This window comes from Mirounga leonina, unplaced genomic scaffold, assembly GCF_011800145.1.
Source record: "Mirounga leonina isolate KUSES-001 unplaced genomic scaffold, KU_Mleo_1.0 Mir_195, whole genome shotgun sequence".
Taxonomy (NCBI): domain Eukaryota; kingdom Metazoa; phylum Chordata; class Mammalia; order Carnivora; family Phocidae; genus Mirounga; species Mirounga leonina.
This window is the reverse complement of record NW_023270490.1, coordinates 1,064,558-1,083,773: the sequence shown is the minus strand read 5'-3', so window position 1 is coordinate 1,083,773 and position 19,216 is coordinate 1,064,558. Positions and strand designations below refer to the sequence as shown.

General features: G+C 50.6%; 1 protein-coding gene across 1 annotated transcript in view; it reads left to right on the top strand.

The window, feature by feature from the left end:
- Positions 1-19,216, top strand: part of PTGIS (prostaglandin I2 synthase) — a 40,812-nt gene that overhangs the window by 12,446 nt on the left and 9,150 nt on the right. The window contains exons 5-6 of the mRNA XM_035025380.1: positions 4,846-4,997; positions 12,051-12,232. Coding sequence (XP_034881271.1) covers positions 4,846-4,997; positions 12,051-12,232 — 334 coding nt within the window. The remainder of the gene's footprint in view (positions 1-4,845; positions 4,998-12,050; positions 12,233-19,216) is intronic.

Sequence of the window (19,216 nt, the reverse complement as noted above, 5' to 3'; positions counted from 1 at the left end):
CCCAGCTCTCCAGACCTGGGTCAGCCACTAACAGTGGCCACGGGAACCACGAAGACTTTGTGGATGGGGCAACAGTTTGGGACACGCAAAGCAAAGACTACAAATGACCTGTTGTATCTGGGACCCAGGTGTTCGCCTGGCTCAGGCTGAGTTGTAAAGGAGGCATGGATCAGGGAGGTGGGCCTTGCCAGGTGTCCAGAGATGGGGTAGCAGAACAAGGTTTTAGAGACCGTCTTGTCCTGTGGCTTCCAAGCCTTGGACTTCACAGACCAGGAAAGCACAATGTTTGGGAGACCAACCCAGGACTTGAACTTTTTATCAGATCTTGTAAACTTAGATTACAAACTGCGCCACCCAGTGTCCCTTCCTTCGGCAGCGGCAGACACGATTCCAAGCACCGGGCACACAGCAGGGGAAAGACAATGACCCGAAACTCACAGAGCTAACACGAGTCGGAGAGACCGATCATAAGCCAATAAATAAAGATAGATATGTCTGAGAGTGGCAAATATGGCAGCAGAGATCAGCAGATGGGGCAACAGTGCCTACGGGGCTCTTCTAACCAGACTGAAAAGGAGGGCTTCCCCAAGGGTCTGGCCTCAGACTTGGGGGCTGGCTACAGATGTCCCCCATGCCGAGACTGTAGACATAGGAGCCTGCAGGGGCAGAGTGGCGGAGGTAGGAGGACGCGTGACCAGAGGACCACTGTGGCTGAGCCTAGCGAGCCGAGGCGGTGGGGTTAAGATGAGGTCAGAGCACTTGGCTTTCGGAAACCGGGTCTCACAGAGCCTCAAGGCCGGGAAAGGCTTTGGAATTTATTCTAAGTAAGATGAGTGACACTGGGGGTTGGGGCAGAGGCGTGACAGGATTGGGCTTGGGGTTTAAAGCTGTCTTTGGCTGCGGACAGAGACTAACCTTGGCGGGGGGCTTGTTAGGAGGCTGTTGACGTAGCCCAGGTGAGAGAACAGGAGCCTGGACCCGGAGGTGACCGGTAAATGGCAACAAAGGGGTAGCTCTGGGGGCGGAGTTGGCAGGACATGCTGAGGATTTGATGGGGCGGGGTGGGCAGCATGGGCACAGTGGGATGGGAAAGAGCAAGAAGGACAGCCGCGGATCTCTGGTGGTGCCGTTAACTGGCCAGCATTTCAGAAACCAAAGGCCATTTCAGCTGCTTCACAAAAGCTAGAGACAGAGTTTCAGAATAAAGGACAGGCATTCGCTGACACAGATGGGCACACAGGTACATTTATGACACCTACATATGTGCTCACATGTAGGCTTAATGTGCGTTAACACTTCTCACCCTCGCAACAGCTCCACGAGACTGGAACTTTACAAACCCCATTTGACAGATGAAGAAACTGAGGCCCGGAGAGCCTAAGGCATTTGCCCAGAGTCGCATCATTTGGGGTCATGGCGGGGCTGCCTGTAGAGCCTACACTTTTTTTTTTTTTTAATAAAGATTTTATTTAGGGGGGCCTGGGTGGCTCAGTCATTAAGCGTCTGTCTTCAGCTCAGGTCATGATCCCTGGGTCCTGGGATTGAGCCCCGCATCGGGCTCCCTGCTCAGCGGGAAGCCTGCTTCTCCCTCTCCCACTCTCCCTGCTTGTGTTCCCTCTCTCGCTGTGTCTCTCTCTGTCAAATAAATAAATAAATAAAATCTTAAAAAAAAAAAGATTTATTGATCGATTTGAGAGACAGGGAGCGTGAGCAAGCGGGGGGAAGGTCAGAGGGAGAGAAAGAATCTCAAGCCAACTCCACGCTCAGCGTGGAGCCTGACATGAGGCTCGATCCCACAACCCCGAGATCATGACGAGCTGAAATCAAGAGTCAGTCACCCAGCCACTGAGCCACCCGGGCGGCCCTGCAGAGCCTGCACTTTCAAGCACACCTTTGCTGTGTAAGTGGTCCGCATTTTTCTCCTGTCACCCTGGAGTGGTGCAAACACCATCAGGGCTGTAATTCATCTGGGTGATGCTGGTCCACTCCACCCCGTCATTGTGGGATCGGGGAGACTGAGGTCCAGAGAGAAGCAGCTAAAACCACACAGCAAGTTCATAGCAGGGCATCTCCCATGTCCCCTGGCTCCTGTCACCCTATGTCCTTGTGTGAGAAAAAGAAGTCAGGGAGGAGGCTGTGGCATTGGGGGGGAGTGGGGACGATGTGGTGGCAGCCGGGTCCGTTTACGCCCTTGGTAACAGCCACGTGTGTATGTGGGGGTGGGGAGGGTCACGTGTAAATGGATCCCTGTGTCTTCAGGATCTGAGGCCTGGGATGGAGCTTCTGTTTCCTGGCCTGGTGGACTTGGCCTTTTTAGTGCCATCTGCAGCCCCTGAGATAGGAAGGGAATGAGTGAGTTGGATGACAGGAGGTGCAGGCTCGTGTGTCCCCGAACCATGAGATGCCACCACTTACACCTTCCAACCCGTCCTACGGCACTCCTGCCTCACTCACAGTCCCATCAAAGTTCTAACCCTGGCTACAGGATCCTGCCTCATCAGCCCCAGCCCAGCACACTCCTGCCCCAAGGCCTTTGCACTTTCTGTTCCCTTGCCTGAGAATGCTGTTCCCTGCATGTCTGCATGGGTCTTGCCTCACTTCATTCACCTGTCAAGTGATAACCTCCTCAGAGAGGCTCTCCTGACACCCCAGTTAATAGGACAGCCCCCTCTCTTTACCCAGCTCCATGCCAGCTTATTTTTCTTCCTGGCTCCTAGCACCACCTACAGGTCATGTGTGTTTACGCACCATGATTTATTCTGTCTTCCGCCCTGTCCTGTGTCACTTTGATGTGCAGGTGCCACGGAAGGGACCCTCACTTCCACAGTGGGAAACCTCATGGCCTTCTTGGGTTTTATATGGTTTATTTTTCATTGCTTATTTTTCATAGAAATATATATATATACACACACACACACAGGGAAATGGTTCTCTGCCTTAAGGAAAACACTGGTGCAAATGGGACCAGCGACCACAGGGCTGGCTGACCCAGCTTGTTCCTGGATAAGGGGGGCAGCTGTGACTCCCTGGCTGCCCAGGGTTACCAGGTGGGACTGCAGGCTCGGGGGGCAGGGGGGAGATTCCTTTTTCAAGATGAGATGAGGGGGCATCCAGATTTTGTGTGGTTTTCCCAGTTGTTCAGTTTGTTCATAGGAAAACTCTCTTCACCAAACCAAACACGTTGGTGGACTGAATCCAGTTTGTGAGTTGCACCTTTACAACTCTGCCGTAAGGAAACTGGGGGCACTGGTATGGAGAACAGGGCCCCAGGGCCTCATGTGACTGGAGGGGCAGGGGGACAAGGACGACGCAGAGGCTCAGGTATGGCCCTGGGAGGGTCCGCTGTTTGGAGGGAAGAGTTGCTGCCTTATGCAGTGGGATGGGCAGGTCGTGAGCTCTCCGTCTCTGTGGGGCATGGAAGCCAGGCCAGATGAGGGAAAGGGATGCAGGGGAAAGGGGGCATAGTAGTAGTCTGGGTGACCGAGCTCGAAATCATGATGACCCTGTAGTTTCTCCCAAGATCAGTGTTCTCAGGATCAAATTCTAATCATCCATCCACCCACCCTCCCTCTCTCCCGTCCCTCCATCCATCCATCCACCCACCCACCCACCCATGCACCCATCTATCCACACACCCTCCAATCCCTCCGCCTATCCCTCCATCGAACATTGATTGAAGATCTGCTGGAGCCTGCACTGCACAGATGAGGGACAGAGTGGGACTAGACAGGCCTCTCTTGGCCCCCACCCTCCCTCATTCCAGCTTCCACCCTCTCCTTGGGAAAGTCCCTCTCCTGGGAGATCCAGGGACGAGGAGAAGCTGATGGGGGACAGGTCAGGGCTCCCGTGGCCTCTCTGCAGAGGTCCAGCCCCTCCCACCACATGGAAAAAGTGAAAACCTGTGGTTTTTCTCCCAGGACCAAGGCCAGTGGGGCTGGGCTCTTGGAGCAGTTACAAATGGCTGGTGGTGAAAACATTTTCTTTAAGAGCATTCCTGTGGGCAGTGTGTGTGTGCGTGTGCACGAGGGTTCATGCTTCCTCCTGTGTCTCATCCTTTGTCCATGCCCCGCCACGCCCTGTCCTTCCTGCTCAGACCCCCAGCACCCTTCAGGTCCAGCCCAAGCTTCTCCCCACGGCCACCCAGGCCCCTGCCCTGCCCTGCCCTGTGTCCCTGGCCTTGCCAACCCCCTGGCTGTGCTCCGTCCTGTTCCCTCATATTCCAGCTCCAGTGCCTAGACCAGTGACACCTGGCAGCTCTCTGACCAGACCATGCTTGCCCCCTCGGCTCTGAGCCTTGGCCCAGGATGTGCCCTTGGCCCGCACCTCTTCTCTCTCCCCTTCTCCCTGCTCACCTCAGACCCTGCCTCCTTCAGGGAGCCTGCCCTGACTCCCTCTCCAGGGGCAGTAGCCTCTTTTCCTGACTGGTGCCTCTGTCTTGCCCTGCTGTCCCCTCAGTCACTCTGTAATGGCCTCATCAGCCTCCTCACTGCTCTTCAACCCTGCATCTCCTTCCTGGCTCAGGATGTTGCCCTGAACCCGCCCCCACCCTGTGCTCTTTGTACTCTGAGCCCCTCCCCATATTCTGAGCATCGGCTGATAGGTCCCTTGTTCCCATTCCTCTACTACCTGCTGTCTGTGTCCCGCATGAGAGGGGCCACTCCCTGAGGGCTTGAGGGCTTTATTTTCTCCACTGCTGACTCCCTGGCCCAGAACAGTCCGGCATAAAGTAGGAAAAGCAGGTGCTCATTAGCTGCATGCATGAAGAAAAGCTTGTAGGCCACTGTGGGAGGGTTTCACCAGGTGTGTCCAAGGAGGACCCCCTGACCCACTGTTTGCCACCTGCAGAGCTGGCTACCTGACTTTGTATGGAGTCGAAGCTCTGCCACGTACCCAGGAGAGCCAGGCCCAGGACCGCGCCCACTCAGCTGATGTCTTCCACACCTTCCGCCAGCTCGACCTGCTGCTCCCCAAACTGGCACGTGGCTCCCTGTCAGTGGGTAAGGACTGTGGGGGGCCATGGTGGGTGGTGTGGCAGACAGAGGGACTCAGGGGGAGCCCACACACCAGCTGAAGGATCACAGACAACCTAGGAGGAAGGACAGTCTCTCACCCTGGGAAGCAGTGAGATCCCTGTCACTGGGCATATGCAAGAACACAGTGGTGGGGGGTAGGGCTCGAGCCAGAGCTGGGGTTCCTGGTAGATACAGCACATCTGCAGTAGGGCCTGGAGACCTCATTGTGGGGTTTATTTATTCTATTTTTAAAGGTTTTTAATACTTTTTTTTCCTGAGGCATAATTTTCATAGAGGAGAGCACACAGGTCCTAAATGCACAGCTGAGAGGTAAATCTAAATGCTTCATGTCCTTTCCCACTCAATATCCACCCCACAGAGGGAGCCACCGTATGGGTTCCTTTCACCTCAGATTAATTTTACCTTTCTTGAGCTTCCCATAAATAGGATCAGACAGTGTGTGCCCTTCTGTGTCTGGCTTCTGTCACTCAACTTCTTGTCTGTCAACTTCGGCCTGGTTGCCGTATGTATCAGTAGTCTGTTTTTGTTGTAGCATAGCATTTTGTTAGAGTGAGGTGCCATGATGTTTGTCCGTCCCCTGGTTGATGGATGTCTGGGTCTTTCCCAGTTCGGGGCTGTTGTGAATTAGGCTGTCCTTGTCCGTGTCCTTTGTGGCACACGTGCCTTCATTTCTCTTAGTTTTGAGCCTTCCACTCTTAGGACATTGATCTTGCATGTTGAAGGAATTGTTCCGCCACTTAGCATGTTCTTATGGAACCCCACATCTCGAGTATTTCCACTTGGGTTTGTGAAAATCCACCCCATTTATTTTTGTGGCTCCAGAGGGGACTCAGTATTGGTAAAGAGGTTCTGGCAGGATTCAGTACATGGGGCCATGGGAACCACTGGGCTGCACTGTCTTCTGGCCACTGTGTCTCCAGCTACCTAGTGAGAAGAATCCCCTGGGGCCCTTGTTAATGATACAAGTCCCCAGGCTCCATCCCCGTCCAGCTGAATCCAAGTCTCCAGGGAGGCCAGGAAACTGCATGTATGACAAGTGCTATAGGAAGTTTGAGAAATAATGTGCGTCTTGGACTCAGACACTTGTGGCAAAACCTGGATTCAGATCCCTACTGGCAGGCTTCAGCACTGATGACTTTGGGCAAGTTACTTAACTTCTTTTTGCCCCAGGTCCTTTCTCTGGGGGGCAGTTGAAGGGAGTGATTGAGACAGACTCTCAGCTCAGATGGCTCGAGATGGTTTACTGGATCCTATATATTGTCCCTGTGCCTCAGTGATCTCATCTATAAAATGGGGAGAACAATAGGGTCTTCCTAAAGGGTGACTGTTAGGAATGGCTGAGGTAATAAGAAAAAACACTTTTGTGTTGAGCACTTTCTATGAGCCAGATACCAGGTTAAGCGTGATCTCATTCAGTGCTCTCAACAGCTCATGACCCCATTTCCTTTATGTAATTTTTAAAAACCAAACTTTAACACATTAGATTGTTTAAATTAAGAAAAACATTCTCGGGGCACCTGGGTGACTGAGTCAGTTAAGCATCTGACTTCAGCTCAGGTCCTGGGATGGAGCCCCGTGTTGGGTTCAGTGGGGAGTCTGCTTGTCCCTCTCCCCCTACCCCACTCATGCTCTCTCTGTCTCTCTCAAATAAATAAAATTAAAAAAAAAAAAGAAAGAAAGAAACATTCTTGTGGCTAACAATTCAAAGACGTAGACAGTAAGAGTAATAATACTTTCCCAAGCCCAGCTTCCTGTGGAAACCAATGTTAACATGCTGGTATATATCCCTTCACACTGTTTTATAGGAATAGAGTATTTTACAGATAGAGACAAATATACATATTCAGAGTGTCACTGTGTATTTCAGAAAGGGATTATATCTATTGTCTGCAATTCAATTTTTTTTTTTAACCTACCACTATAGCTGTGTATTCTTCCCTGTCAATACAAACATCTTCTAGTGGTGTCAGCCAATGCAATTAGATAAGAGAAATCAACTACTGGTTATAAGAATGGGTAAAGAAGAGGTAAAACTCTCCCTGTTTGCAGAAGATCTGACGCTATGCTGGGAAAACCCCAGGAAATCCATGGTAAAACTAACTCAAACAAAAAAGACTCTAACAAAGTAGAAGGATATAAAATCAACATGCAGAAGAATGGAGACATCTTTGCAGCTCTTGCTTGCCAGTATTTAGGCAGCCTTCCCCCTCCAGTGGATATTTATAATTGTTTTCTTGTTTGTGTGTGTATGGTTAGTATAGTGTTTCATTGTACTTGTATCTTCTCTACCATCTGGTGATTTTATTCCTCTCTGACAGTTTCCTGGAAGTGGGTTTGCCACCTCGAAGGGCATACACATTAAAATTCTGGTTCCCTGCTGCCACATCATTTCCAAAGCCATGGAGCAATTCATAGGCCTGCCCGAAGGGAGGGAGTCTGCTCATTCCCCACCAGATGTTATCAGTCTTTCTATTTGTTTGCCAATCTGATGGGCAGGGGCGGGTAACTTGTTGTTTTAACTTGCATTTCCCCACAACCTTGTCAACAAGCAGTTATCAGCCTTTAAAGCCTCACCAATCTGATGGGCAAAAAAAGGGCATCTGGCTTTATGGGCATTTCCCTGACCACTGTGATGAAACAGCTTTTCGTGTTTCACCAGCCCTTTGCTTTTCCTCTCTGTGAGTTGCCTCTTGGCATCCTTTTAGAAACAACTCCTTGTATCATTGAATCCTGCCATCAAGGCTAACAGGTTGGCATTATTATACCCATTTTGCAAGTAGGGAAACTGAGGCTCAGAGAGGCGAAGTCATTTGTCAGGAACACACAGCTGGGAGGTCGCAGAGCCAGCAAAATGAAAACTTGGTCTGATTGCAAAATCCTGTGTGTAAAACACCTGACAAGGCACCTGACACATCCCAGCACCAGTTGCTTCTCCAGGAAAGAGTGGTTTCTCCATTGCTCTTTCCTCCATACGGAGGCTACCAGGGACCCTGGGTCATTCAGGGAGCAACTCTGGGCCCTGGATAGGAAGGCTGCATTTTCCAGTGCGGGCAGCAGGTGGCAATGTCGGGGAAGGTTTCTCATCTTTGGGCTCGAGGCTGGTGGACAAAGCTCCCCAGACCTTGTTGGGCTTGTGAAGAGTGCGGCCTCTTTGGAAGCGTGATTTGGCAGAACCAATCAAAACAGAAAGGCTCATTCCTTTGATCCTGAACTTCCACTACTAAGAATTATCCTAGCTCATGTCTAGAGGTGCACAAAGATATTCATTGCCCCATTGCTCATAATAGCAAATGCAGCAAACAGCCTAAATGTTCCCCAGCAGGGACTGATGGAGTAAATTATGCATTCACATAGAGGAAAACTGTGCAACTTAAAGCAGAACGGGATATACTGTTATAGGATGAAATCTATTATGAAAAACGTGTAGAAGAGTGGGTATATTGTGAGGTTTTTTATTTTAATTTTTTTCCCATTTTACTGAGCTATGATTGACACATGACACTGTACAAGTTTGAGGCATACAGCATAATGACATATATAGTGAAAAGAGCACCAAAATAAGTTTTGTTAACATCCCTGTTTTGTAAGAATGTGGGAACATGTATAGATTTTTACTTCTCAGGAGGCTGAGATGAGATGATGATGCCCATTTGAACTCTTAGAGCAGCTTGCTTTCTTTTTCTTCTTTTTTTTTTTATACCAGGTGCATGCATTATTCCCCCCTGCACTATTAAAAATACAAACATATTTTAAAAGAAAATTGACCATTTGGGGGACCCTTAGATCACTGAGTCTGGTGCTTCTCATGCAGGAGGGAATTGGGGGCAGTTAAATAGAGCCCCAAGCTAAATATGCTGGAATGTTCATTTTACTGGATTATTTGGGAGGGGCCTCTTTTCTTTGAATATTTTTTTGGGGGAAAGGCACTCTTATTTTAAAGGCACAGAGTCTAATGCAAAAGTCTAATACATCTCAAAGGGAAAACGTAAGACTTTAAAGATATGTCCTTCTCTGGACTGTGCCCCCAGGTTCCTAGGGAACAGATGGGCTTCCGAGGAAAAACCTGAGAGCTACTGTAGTCTGAGCCCCTCGTTTTACAGATGGGGAGACTGAGGCCCAGAGGTAGACAGGGCCTCAGCCAAGGCCACACAGCATGGGAGGTCTGGGATTTGAAACTAGTGCCTAGCAGTTCTGAATCACAGCACTCATGATCCCATGAGCTAGGTTGCCTCCATTTTACAGATGGGGAAACTGAGGCTCGGAGATCCAAATTATTTGCACAAGATCATCTTTCTTTCCTTTTTTTAAGATTTTATTTATTTATTTGACAGAGACAGAGACAGCGAGAGCAGGAACACAAGCAGGAGGAGTGGGAGAGGGAGAAGCAGGCTTCCCGCTGAGCAGGGAGCCCGATGCGGGGCTCAATCCCAGGACTCTGGGATCATGACTTGAGCCGAAGGCAGCTGCTTAACGACTGAGCCACCCAGGCGCCCCCAAGATCATCTTTCTAAGAAGGAACAGAGCTAGGATTTCTACCTGGGTCTCCCTGGCTGCGAACTCTGTGTTCTTTATTTCACAAATTATTTCCTAATTATAGAAAGAGTACGTGAATATATTCTCCAGGGACTAACAATTTGCTAACATTCAGTAGCTTTATTTAATAATATAGCTACTGTTTACTAGGCCTGTCTATGCCTGGCATTGCTCTCTCTGCTTTATAGGTTAACACATTCAATTCCTGCATAACCCTTTGCATGGGAATTCGTTATCCCAGTTTACAAGTGTGAAAACTGAGGAGTTGAGAGGTGGGGTGGATTTTTGTTGTTGTTGAATCGTTGGAGTTCTTTATATATTTTGGATACTAGACCCTTGTCAGATGCATGATTTGCAAATATTTTCCCTCATTCTGCTGGTTGTCTTTTCGTACTGCATTGCTTTTTAAAGTCATCCTGAAAAGTTGTGTTGACAGTGATATTCAAGGTTTATAGCTCTGCTGTCAGACCTCAAAGAATGCCAGTCATTTCCCAATCCGTGTTCAATTTCTCTGTTTCCTTTAGCCATTTCATCAGATAATTCTTATAAGCATCCAGAATGAGCATCGACCGGGGGCACTTCAACAATTCCTATACCCTCCAGTCACCTGCTGAAACTTTCCGCTTGCCCAGGTCCCACCCCCCGAGATTCAGGCAAGATTGTTCTGTGGTGGGACCTGGGCATCCAGAGATTTCAAAGCTCCTGGGTGATTCTCCAGTGCCCCCAAAATTAAGAAACACAGGAAGATAATGTAGTTGATGAAGAGTTGGGCCCATTGCTTTAAATTGAGAAGGATATCACCTCAAAGGGTCTAGAGGTTGAAGAAGAGCATACAGAGCATATCATTTGAAAATGTAACTAAGATGCTTAAAATATATGTGTATTTTAATATAAGCCTAGCCTACATTTCCACCCTTTCAAATGCCCTGTAAGATGCAGCCCAGTTTAGGACCATTGGAGGGATGGGTCTTCCTGAAACACTGCTTTGTGGTTCCAAACAGGCAATAACAAAGTTTCTAGTGCTTGGGAACCTTGTAACAATCCAAAGCAACATCCGCTTTTCCAAGGGGTGATTTCGGAAGAACCAAATCTTTTTTTTTTTTTTTTTAAGATTTTTTTTTAATTTATTTATTTGAGAGAGAGAGAGAGAGCACATAAGAGGGGGGGAGGGTCAGAGGGAGAAGCAGACTCCCTGCTGAGCAGGGAGCCTGACGTGGGACTCGATCCCGGGACTCCAGGATCATGACCTGAGCCGAAGGCAGTCGCTTAACCAACTGAGCCACCCAGGCGCCCAAGAACCAAATCTTTTATTTGCACATACGTTTGTAAATACAGCACCATCTTGTAGCATTAACACACCATATAAATAATAAGCACCTGGCTTCACACCCTCAACGGTCTGCCCTTGTGGGCCCATCTGGATCTGTCCCCGGTTTCCACCGTGGCGCAGTGCTCCAGAGCATGACCTGCCGGTGTTTATTTCATGGTGATATCAGCTGGCAATCTGAGGGCCACAGCTGACCTTCAGAGATGCTTTTGCGGCCTGCACAGTGATGCACAGTTCTTGCTCAGATGCTAACCTTAAAAAACAGGGGGAGGGGGTGCCTGGGTGGCTCAGTTGGTTAAGTGACTGCCTTCGGCTCAGGTCATGATCCTGGAGTCCCGGGATCGAGTCCCGCATCGGGCTCCCTGCTCGGCAGGGAGTCTGCTTCTCCCTCTGACCCTCCTCCCTCTCATGCTCTCTGTCTTTCCTTCTCTCTCTCTCAAATAAATAAATAAAATCTTAAAAAAAAAAAAAAAACAGGGGGAGAGTCCATATGAACATCTGGATTTTCATCGTCTTCTGAAAACTCAGGTTCCCGGCTGTGCTGGGCCAAGTTTGTCTGTCAGGCCCATGGGGCTGAGAAGAGGCCACCCCACCCCTCCTGTTCCCCATGGCCCCTTCCTGGCCCTCCTCCCTCATGTACCTTCCCTGCCTTCCCCGGAGGTAGTGGAGTATGAGACCCCAGGCCCATCTGTCCCCACTTGATGGCAGTTAGGTTATTTCCCAGTGTCTCCTGAATGCCGCTGTGCTGAGTCTGCTCGTAGATGTCCCCCAGGGCGCGCCGGCTGGAGTTGCTTTGGGATCGGACCCTGGGAAGGGAGAATGCCGCTCTGTGTTTTGTGTTCCTTCCCCTGCCGCGTAAGAAGCACCATTCGCTTAAGGCGTACTGACGGGGCACCAACGGTGGGCCAGGTGCTGGACACACAGATACGAATAAAACCGAAGAGGCCCTTTACTCCTGTCCCCTGGCGGCAGGGAGGACGGGGAATAACAGGTCAGCATTCAAAGGCCCTCCCTGGAGCCTCTTTCTCCAGCCCCCACCCCCCCAAGGAGTAACACCCACCAGCAGACCCTTGGCCTCAAGGGACATCCGGCTGGGTGGCCCCGGGCTGGGGCGGGGGGGATCTATAACCCCCACCCTCTGTGCTCTGGCCCCATAGGGGATAAGGACCGCGCGTGCCAAGCCAAAGGTCGTCTGTGGAAGCTGCTGTCCCCGGCCCGGCTGGCTACCCGGGCCCACCGGAGCCGCTGGCTGGAGAGTTACCTGCTGCACCTGGAGGAGACAGGCACGGCGGAGGCCATGCAGGCCCGGGCCATGGTGTTGCAGCTCTGGGCCACACAGGTGGGCGTGGCCGTGCGGGGGTGGGGGGGCACGCAGGTGCGGCTGTGCACGTGAGCGCCTATGGGTGCTGTCGGGCACATGCCCGCACGCGTGTGCGTGGGGGTGTGCGTTTGCGAGTGTTTGTCCGCACGAGTGTGGGCACGGACACAGACCCAGTGGTCAGTTCCCTGGCTTTCCAGACTGTCAGGCCGTTAGCACGAACAGGATCGTTCATTCAGTATTCAGTTGTTTTTTGAATTTGGAAGAATGGCAAACTGAGAGAAAAGCTGTGTGAATAGCTTAATAGACACTTACATACACTTCACCTTGATTTCCCAATTTTGAACATTTTATCGCATGTGCTTTCTCTCTCTCCCTCTCGCCTTCTCCTCCTCCTCCCTCTGTCCTACTGTGATTATTTTACTGAACCATTTGCAAATAAATTGCAGACATCATGGCTCTTTACCCCTCGTTTACTTGAGCATACATTCCTGGGAGCAAGAATTTTCCCTTACGTGACACAGTACAATGATCACATTCAGGACAGTTAACCCAGATACAGGATCATTAGTTAATAGGCAGTCTCTATTCCAGTTTGGCCAGTTGTCCCAGTAATGTCCTTTATGGCTCATCTTGGTCCGACAGCCAATCCAGGATCACATGGTGCATTTAGTCATTCTGTCTTTTGAGTTTTCTTTAATATGGAACAGTGTCTTGCCTTTCATTGTTTTTCATGACCTTGACATTTTTGGAGTATGCAGAACAGTCATTTTGAAGAATTATTTAAAAGTTCCTTTGAGTACTTCCCATAGGCCTCAAAGACCTGCTTTTGTTGCTTGTGTTTTCGCTGGCTGTGGGGGTGGGGCAGACAATCAAAGAAACACATGTATAGGGTGATTTTAGATGTGGATATGCAGGATGTAAAATGGAGTCATGAATAGAGAGATCCTGGGGGTCTCCTGTAGCCCAGGGGGTCGGGGAGGCCTCTCTGAGGAGATGTTTGGTTGATAAGAAAGAGCTGAAGTTGGGAGCTTGGGAGGGATGTGGGAATAGAACTTTCCAAGTGGGGAAAACTGCAAGTGCAAAGGCCCTGAGGTTGTATCATACCCAGTGTTTGAGCAACAGCAAGGAGTCGAATGTGGCTGAAGCAGAGTAGAGAGGGGGCGGTGCTGGGAGTGAGGGAAGAGGGCCTGTGTGTCCCAGTAAGTAAGGACTTGGGATTTTTCTCTGGGTGAGGTGGGAGCCCTGGGAGTGTTCTAAGCAGAGGAGGGACAGGATCTGAGGAGAAAAGGCAGAAGCAGGGACACCAATAAGGAGACGGTGGTGGTAGGACCAGGTGGTGGCCATGGAGGTGATGAGGAAGTGGATGGATTCTGGAAACAGAGAAGACAGTGCCAATGGATGTGGTAATGGACCAGATACTGAGGAGAGAGAAAGTGGGGCTCAGGATGCTGCCTCTCGAGACCTGGTTCCTCTCCTCTCCTGGACCCCAGAGTCCCGCTCCTTCTGTTGGCCCCTCCTCAGCTGGGACTGCTGCACAGACTGATGTTTCTGGGTAATTCCCTTCCCATTGACTTGCAGCTTATTTTTAGTTTTCTCTCAGAGCCATTAACTGTCCTTGCAGGCAAAGGCTGACAAGGGGCAAGGGTTGGGTTTAATCAACAGTTGGGGCCCCATTAGTGCCTAATAACATATTGATGGGCAGAGACTTGGCATTCCAAACTGCCCCCAGAATCCCTTGCTGAATGACCTCTGTCAGCAGAACTGGACGCTGGCTTGGGGGCTTGAGTGGCAGAAAGCCTGGGGAACAGCCTTTGGCGGGGCCAGGAGAACTGAGCAGGACTTGGGGACAGGACATCCTCTGACTCTGAGTCGTTGGCAGCATGCAGAATTCAGGCAAGTGGGAAGACACTTCGAGAGCTCAAGTCTTGAGAATAGGGCCAAGATGCTGAGTAGCCCAGTGGTTTCGGGCGCAGGCCCTGTGATCAACCTGCCTGGTTGTAAAACGAAAATGGCAGTCCCTTCCTCAAGGCGCTTTGGTGAGGAAGAGAGGAAGGAATGATGCAAAGCCTGTAACCTGCTCGGAGACAACTAGAGCTCAGGAGACATGTTCAACAGATATTTAGTGAGGGCCCACTGTGTGCTGGGCATCATTCTAGAAGCTGGAGATAGAGCAGTGAGCAGACCAAAGATCCCTCCTCTTATGGAGCTGATATTCTGGGAGAGAGCAATTGATAAACAAGTAAGCATATTAAAATATAGTCAAGTTCTGCAGAGAGAGGATAAAGCAGGGGAGGGAATAGCAGAGGGGAATGAGGAGGGGCTGCTTTATATAGGGTGGCCAAGGAAAACCTCACCAAGAAGATGGTATCTGAGCAGAAACTCAAAGGAAGGGAGGGAGTGGGGGAGCCATATAGATACATAGGATGAGGGTATCTGAGCAGGGGACACAGCAAGTGCAAAGGCCCTGAGGTGCGGGGATGAGGATGATGAGAGAGATAGCAGGTGCCAGACCATGCAGGGCCCTGTGGGCTTTGGGGAGAACTTTGACTTTTACTCTAAGAAAGGAATTCTTTGAGGGCTCTGAGCAGAGGAACAACATGGCCTGCCATCTGCTTTAGGGAGATCATTCTGGCTACACTGCTGAGAATCGGCTGTAGTGAGAGAAGTGGAGGCAGGGAGACTAGAGATGAGGCCACTGCAGGGTCCAGGCAAGAGAGGATGGTGCTGGACCAGGGTAGGCGCAGAGGCCCAGAGGGTGAGTGCGTGCGTTCTGGACTGATTTCCAGGTTTAACCAACAGAATTTGCTGTTGGACGGGACATTGAGAGAGGGCTCCAACGAGGATGCCTCCAGGTTTTGGTCTAAGCAACAGGAAGGATGAAGATGTTGTTAACAGATGCGCAAGATGGTGGAAGGGGCAAGTCTGGGGGGAGAAAATCAGAGGGTTGGTTTTGGGTGTGCTGAGTTTGACACGGACAACTGGGTGGGAGGTGGGGGGGTATAGCTGGAGTAAAGAAGAATCTGGAGGGCGCCTGGGTGGCTCAGTTGGTTAAGCGACTGCCTTCGGCTCAGGTCATGATCCTGGAGTCCCGGGATCGAGTCCCGCATCGGGCTCCCTGCTCAGTGGAGAGCCTGCTTCTGCCTCTCTCTCTCTGCCTGCCTCTCTGCCTACTTGTGCTTTCTCTCTGTGTGTCAAATAAATAAATAAAATCTTAAAAAAAAAAAAAAAAAAAAGAAGAATCTGGAGTTCAGGGTTAAGGCCCAGGGGGGAGATGTGCATTTGGGAGTTGGCAGCCACCGGACTGGAGACAGTGGGGGCCTGGGTGGTTGGAGAAGGGACCAAGCCCTGGGCCTCTGCAGCTGTGGGGGTCAGGAAGATGGGGAGGAGCCTGCCCAGGAGACTGAGGAGGAGTGGCCAGGGGGCTGGGAGGGGAACCGGGAGGGAGGCCACTCAGAGGCCAGCTGCAGAAAGAGTTCCACAAGGTGGCAAATGGTGTAGCTGTGATTGCTAGTGTCTGGTCGGAGTGAAGTCAGGAGTGATAATGGAGGGGTCATCAGAGGCTCCAGCATCCAGGGCCCTAGAGGGCCACCTGGTGGGCTGAGATCCAAGGTCCAGGCCAGGGAAGAGGCTGGCTCTGAGGGCACCAGGTGGGCAGAGAGAGGAGTTCATGAAGGCCTGCCCGGCAGGCCCGCAACAGTCCAGGCTCCCCTCCCAGCTCTGAGCCTTTAGGCAGTGGGTGACCATGTTGACCCTAAAAAAAATTTTTTTTTAATCATAAAAAGTGAAAAGAAAGATCATCTATGATCTCCCATCCTTCAGCTCTGCTTTCTTCTGTGGAGGCTCCAGCCCCAGATGGGCTTCCCCAGATGGTGGCAGTGAAGGCCACCAGCGGCTCCCGGCTGTTGGGCAGTCCCTGCGGAGGAGGGCTTCGCCTTCCCTGGGATTCTCACAGAGATCCCAAGTGTGGTGCTCACTGGCCCAGCCGGGGTCACACGTCCCCTCTGAGGGCATCACTCAGAGTGGCCCAGCCTGGGTCACGTGGCCACACCTGCGGTCTAGGGGGGGGGGGGTCAGCCCCAGATGATCAGAGTGAAGTGGAGGTAGTTCTTCGAAGGAAAATGGGGCTGTTACCCACAGGCAAGGGAGGGAATGCGGGGCAGGCAGGGCTGCAGGTGTCCCCCACTCCTACGACTGTGTAGCGAGGTGGCCACAAGGTGGCGCACAGGAGTCTCCGGGACCTGCATCCCGCACACCTTGAGCGCCCCTGGAGGCCAGCTGCCGCCATTCACAGAAAAAGTAGAGCAGAGGACAGGTGCTCCTGGGGGAATGGACTTTGGCTGCAAGGGTAGGGAATGAGGCTAGATGGGACATGTCCTCCTGGGTAAACTGAGGCAAGGCCCTATGGGAGGCTCAACTTCCAGGATAGTGAATTGAAGATCTCTCTTTTTTTTTTTTAAGATTTTATTTATTTATTTGACAGAGAGAGAGCGAGAGCAGGAACACAAGCAGGGGGAGTGGGAGAGGGAGAAGCAGGCTTCCTGCGGAGCAGGGAGCCCGATGCGGGGCTCGATCCCAGGACCCAGGGATCATGACCTGAGCTGAAGGCAGACGCTTAACGACTGAGCCACCCAGGCGCCCGAATTCAAGATCTCTTGTAGTGGTGTGATCACATACACACATGCACACTCACACGTCTGGGTGGTTGGGTGGAAGGCAGTCTTTGCCACTTCCCTAACTTGCCACAGCTTTTTCCTGAAAGCAGAGATCACTGAGCAGCCTCGAGTTCCCTGCCCACTTTGTAATTAATCAGTGGTGGCCCCCATCAGACTGTCTGGTTGAGATAAAATGGCCCTTGCACTGAGTTAACGCAAGGCTGAATTATTTATCACTACACTCCCCTGGCTATTTAAGTGATGGACAGCAAGTGACCTTGCTTGTCTCTGCTGGAGCTGAGGTGCTGGAGGAAATCTCAACAGTGTCCAAGTTCCCCCTTGTTCTCGAACAGGGTGGGGGAGGGAGAGGAAGAGTGCTGGGAGGGAAACCACTTCTGAGCACCTACTCTGTGCCAACATGTGGAGGTCGCTTGTATCCAGTCTCAGTCTCAGGGGACCATTGTGGAACCCCAGGAGTGAGCATGTTATCCCCATTTTACCAAGAGGGAGGTTCTTTTTTTTTTTTTTAAGATTTATTTGTTTATTTTAGAGAGAGAGAGAGTAGGGGGAGGGACAGAGGGAGAGGGAGAGAGTCTTAAGCAGACTCCACACTGAGCACAGAGCCCGAGGTGGGGCTCGATCTCACAACCCTGAGGTCATGACCCGAGCCAAAATCAGGAATTGGATGCTTAACCAACTGCACCACCCAGGCGCCCCTCGAGAGGGAGGTTCCAAGACCGGGAGTGAGAAGTGACTTATCCAGAATCACAGAAAGAGGGGAGTTGGGATTTGAACCCAGCTCTGCCTGGTCCAATCCAGAGTTCTGCCAGCCCACCTCCTGGGCTGCCTTGGGACATAGATGTTTATTTGACAAATGCCATTGAGCCCGTGCTAGGTGCTGGGCCATGAGCAGAGGCTAGGGAGTGCTTAGTTTTCCTTTTCAGTGAAAAGGATGATAACAGTGCCTGCTTGAAGGGAGGATTGAGAGAGGAAGCTTGGCACCTCCTTGGTGCCGAGCTCTCAGTAGCTAAAGAAAAAAAACAAAATTTGTGTCACCATCATCGATGCTCTGGTGCACTTGTTTACTACCTTTTTCCGAATGTTTTCTTCTGTGATGAAGATCGTGCAGTTTTTAAAATCCACGTTTTAATTTTACCTAATATGGTGTCATGAGCTTTTCTCCTGGTCATTGCAGATCACCATAAAGATACTCATTTTTGTTTTGCTTAAAAATACTGCCTCCAGCGGCACTTGGGTGGCTCAGTCGGTGAAGCGTCTGACTCTTGATTTCGGCTCAGGTCATGATCTCAGGGTCGTGAGATCGAGCCCTGTGTCGGGATCTGTGCTCAATGCGGAGATTGCTTGAGGATTCTCTCTGTACCTCGGCCTCTGCCCCTCCCCACTCTCTCTCTCTAAAAATAAATAAACCTTAAAAAAAAAAAAAGTACTGCGTCCATTAAAAAAAGTCAAACAGTTTAAAAAGACATACGCAGTGCAAATCAGTACCCACCCCCTGTCCTTCCAGCTTCTGTCCCAGAGGCTCCTTCAAGAGCTGGTCTGTGCTTCTTCATATGATCCCTCTTGAAAAGTACATGTAAGTGGGAGCACAGTGAACCCCTGTTCCACGTCGTGCTTCCTGCATCTTGGCTATAGTCCCGTCAGCACACACACGGCTGCACAGTCACTGCCTTTTAACGACTTCCTGTATCATCATCCTGAGGAGGGATCATCCTGTATCTCATTGATCTATTGATAGACATTGAGATTGCTTCCAATCTTTTGTTGTTACGTCAGCCCTGCGATCAGTATCCTTGTGCAAATGTCCTTTTGTCTGTGTGCGATTATGTCTGTAATAGAGTTACTGGGGAAATATGATATGTAATGACTCTTAACATCATCAAGACTGGCTGGTGGACAAAACTCTTCCCCCGCAGTCGAGGTGAGTTGGTATTCCACCCATGCCTGGAGCTCATTTCAGGGAACCCCACACACGGTTTAGCCACATGCTAAATACCTGAATATTAAAACAGTTCAGCTAAGGCTGAAGTCTGGGAGCAAGAAATTTTATCCATTTTCCTAATTACTGAACTATTGGGGATTTTTATGTAATTTTTGTTCAAGAAATTATGAGCTCTCCCAGTCCCCATTGGTTGTGGCTTCTTTGTTTCATACATACACAGTACTCAGTTATTTGGAAGTAGATGTCCAGATGTCCCATCAGTTTGCTATTGCTGTAGACCAGCCAACCACAAAAACGCAGTGGTACACACTGAGGGGCGTTTATTTACCTCATGGGTCTGCGGGTCTGCTGGGAGTCAGCTGCGCTAGACTGGGCTCAGCTGGACAGCCA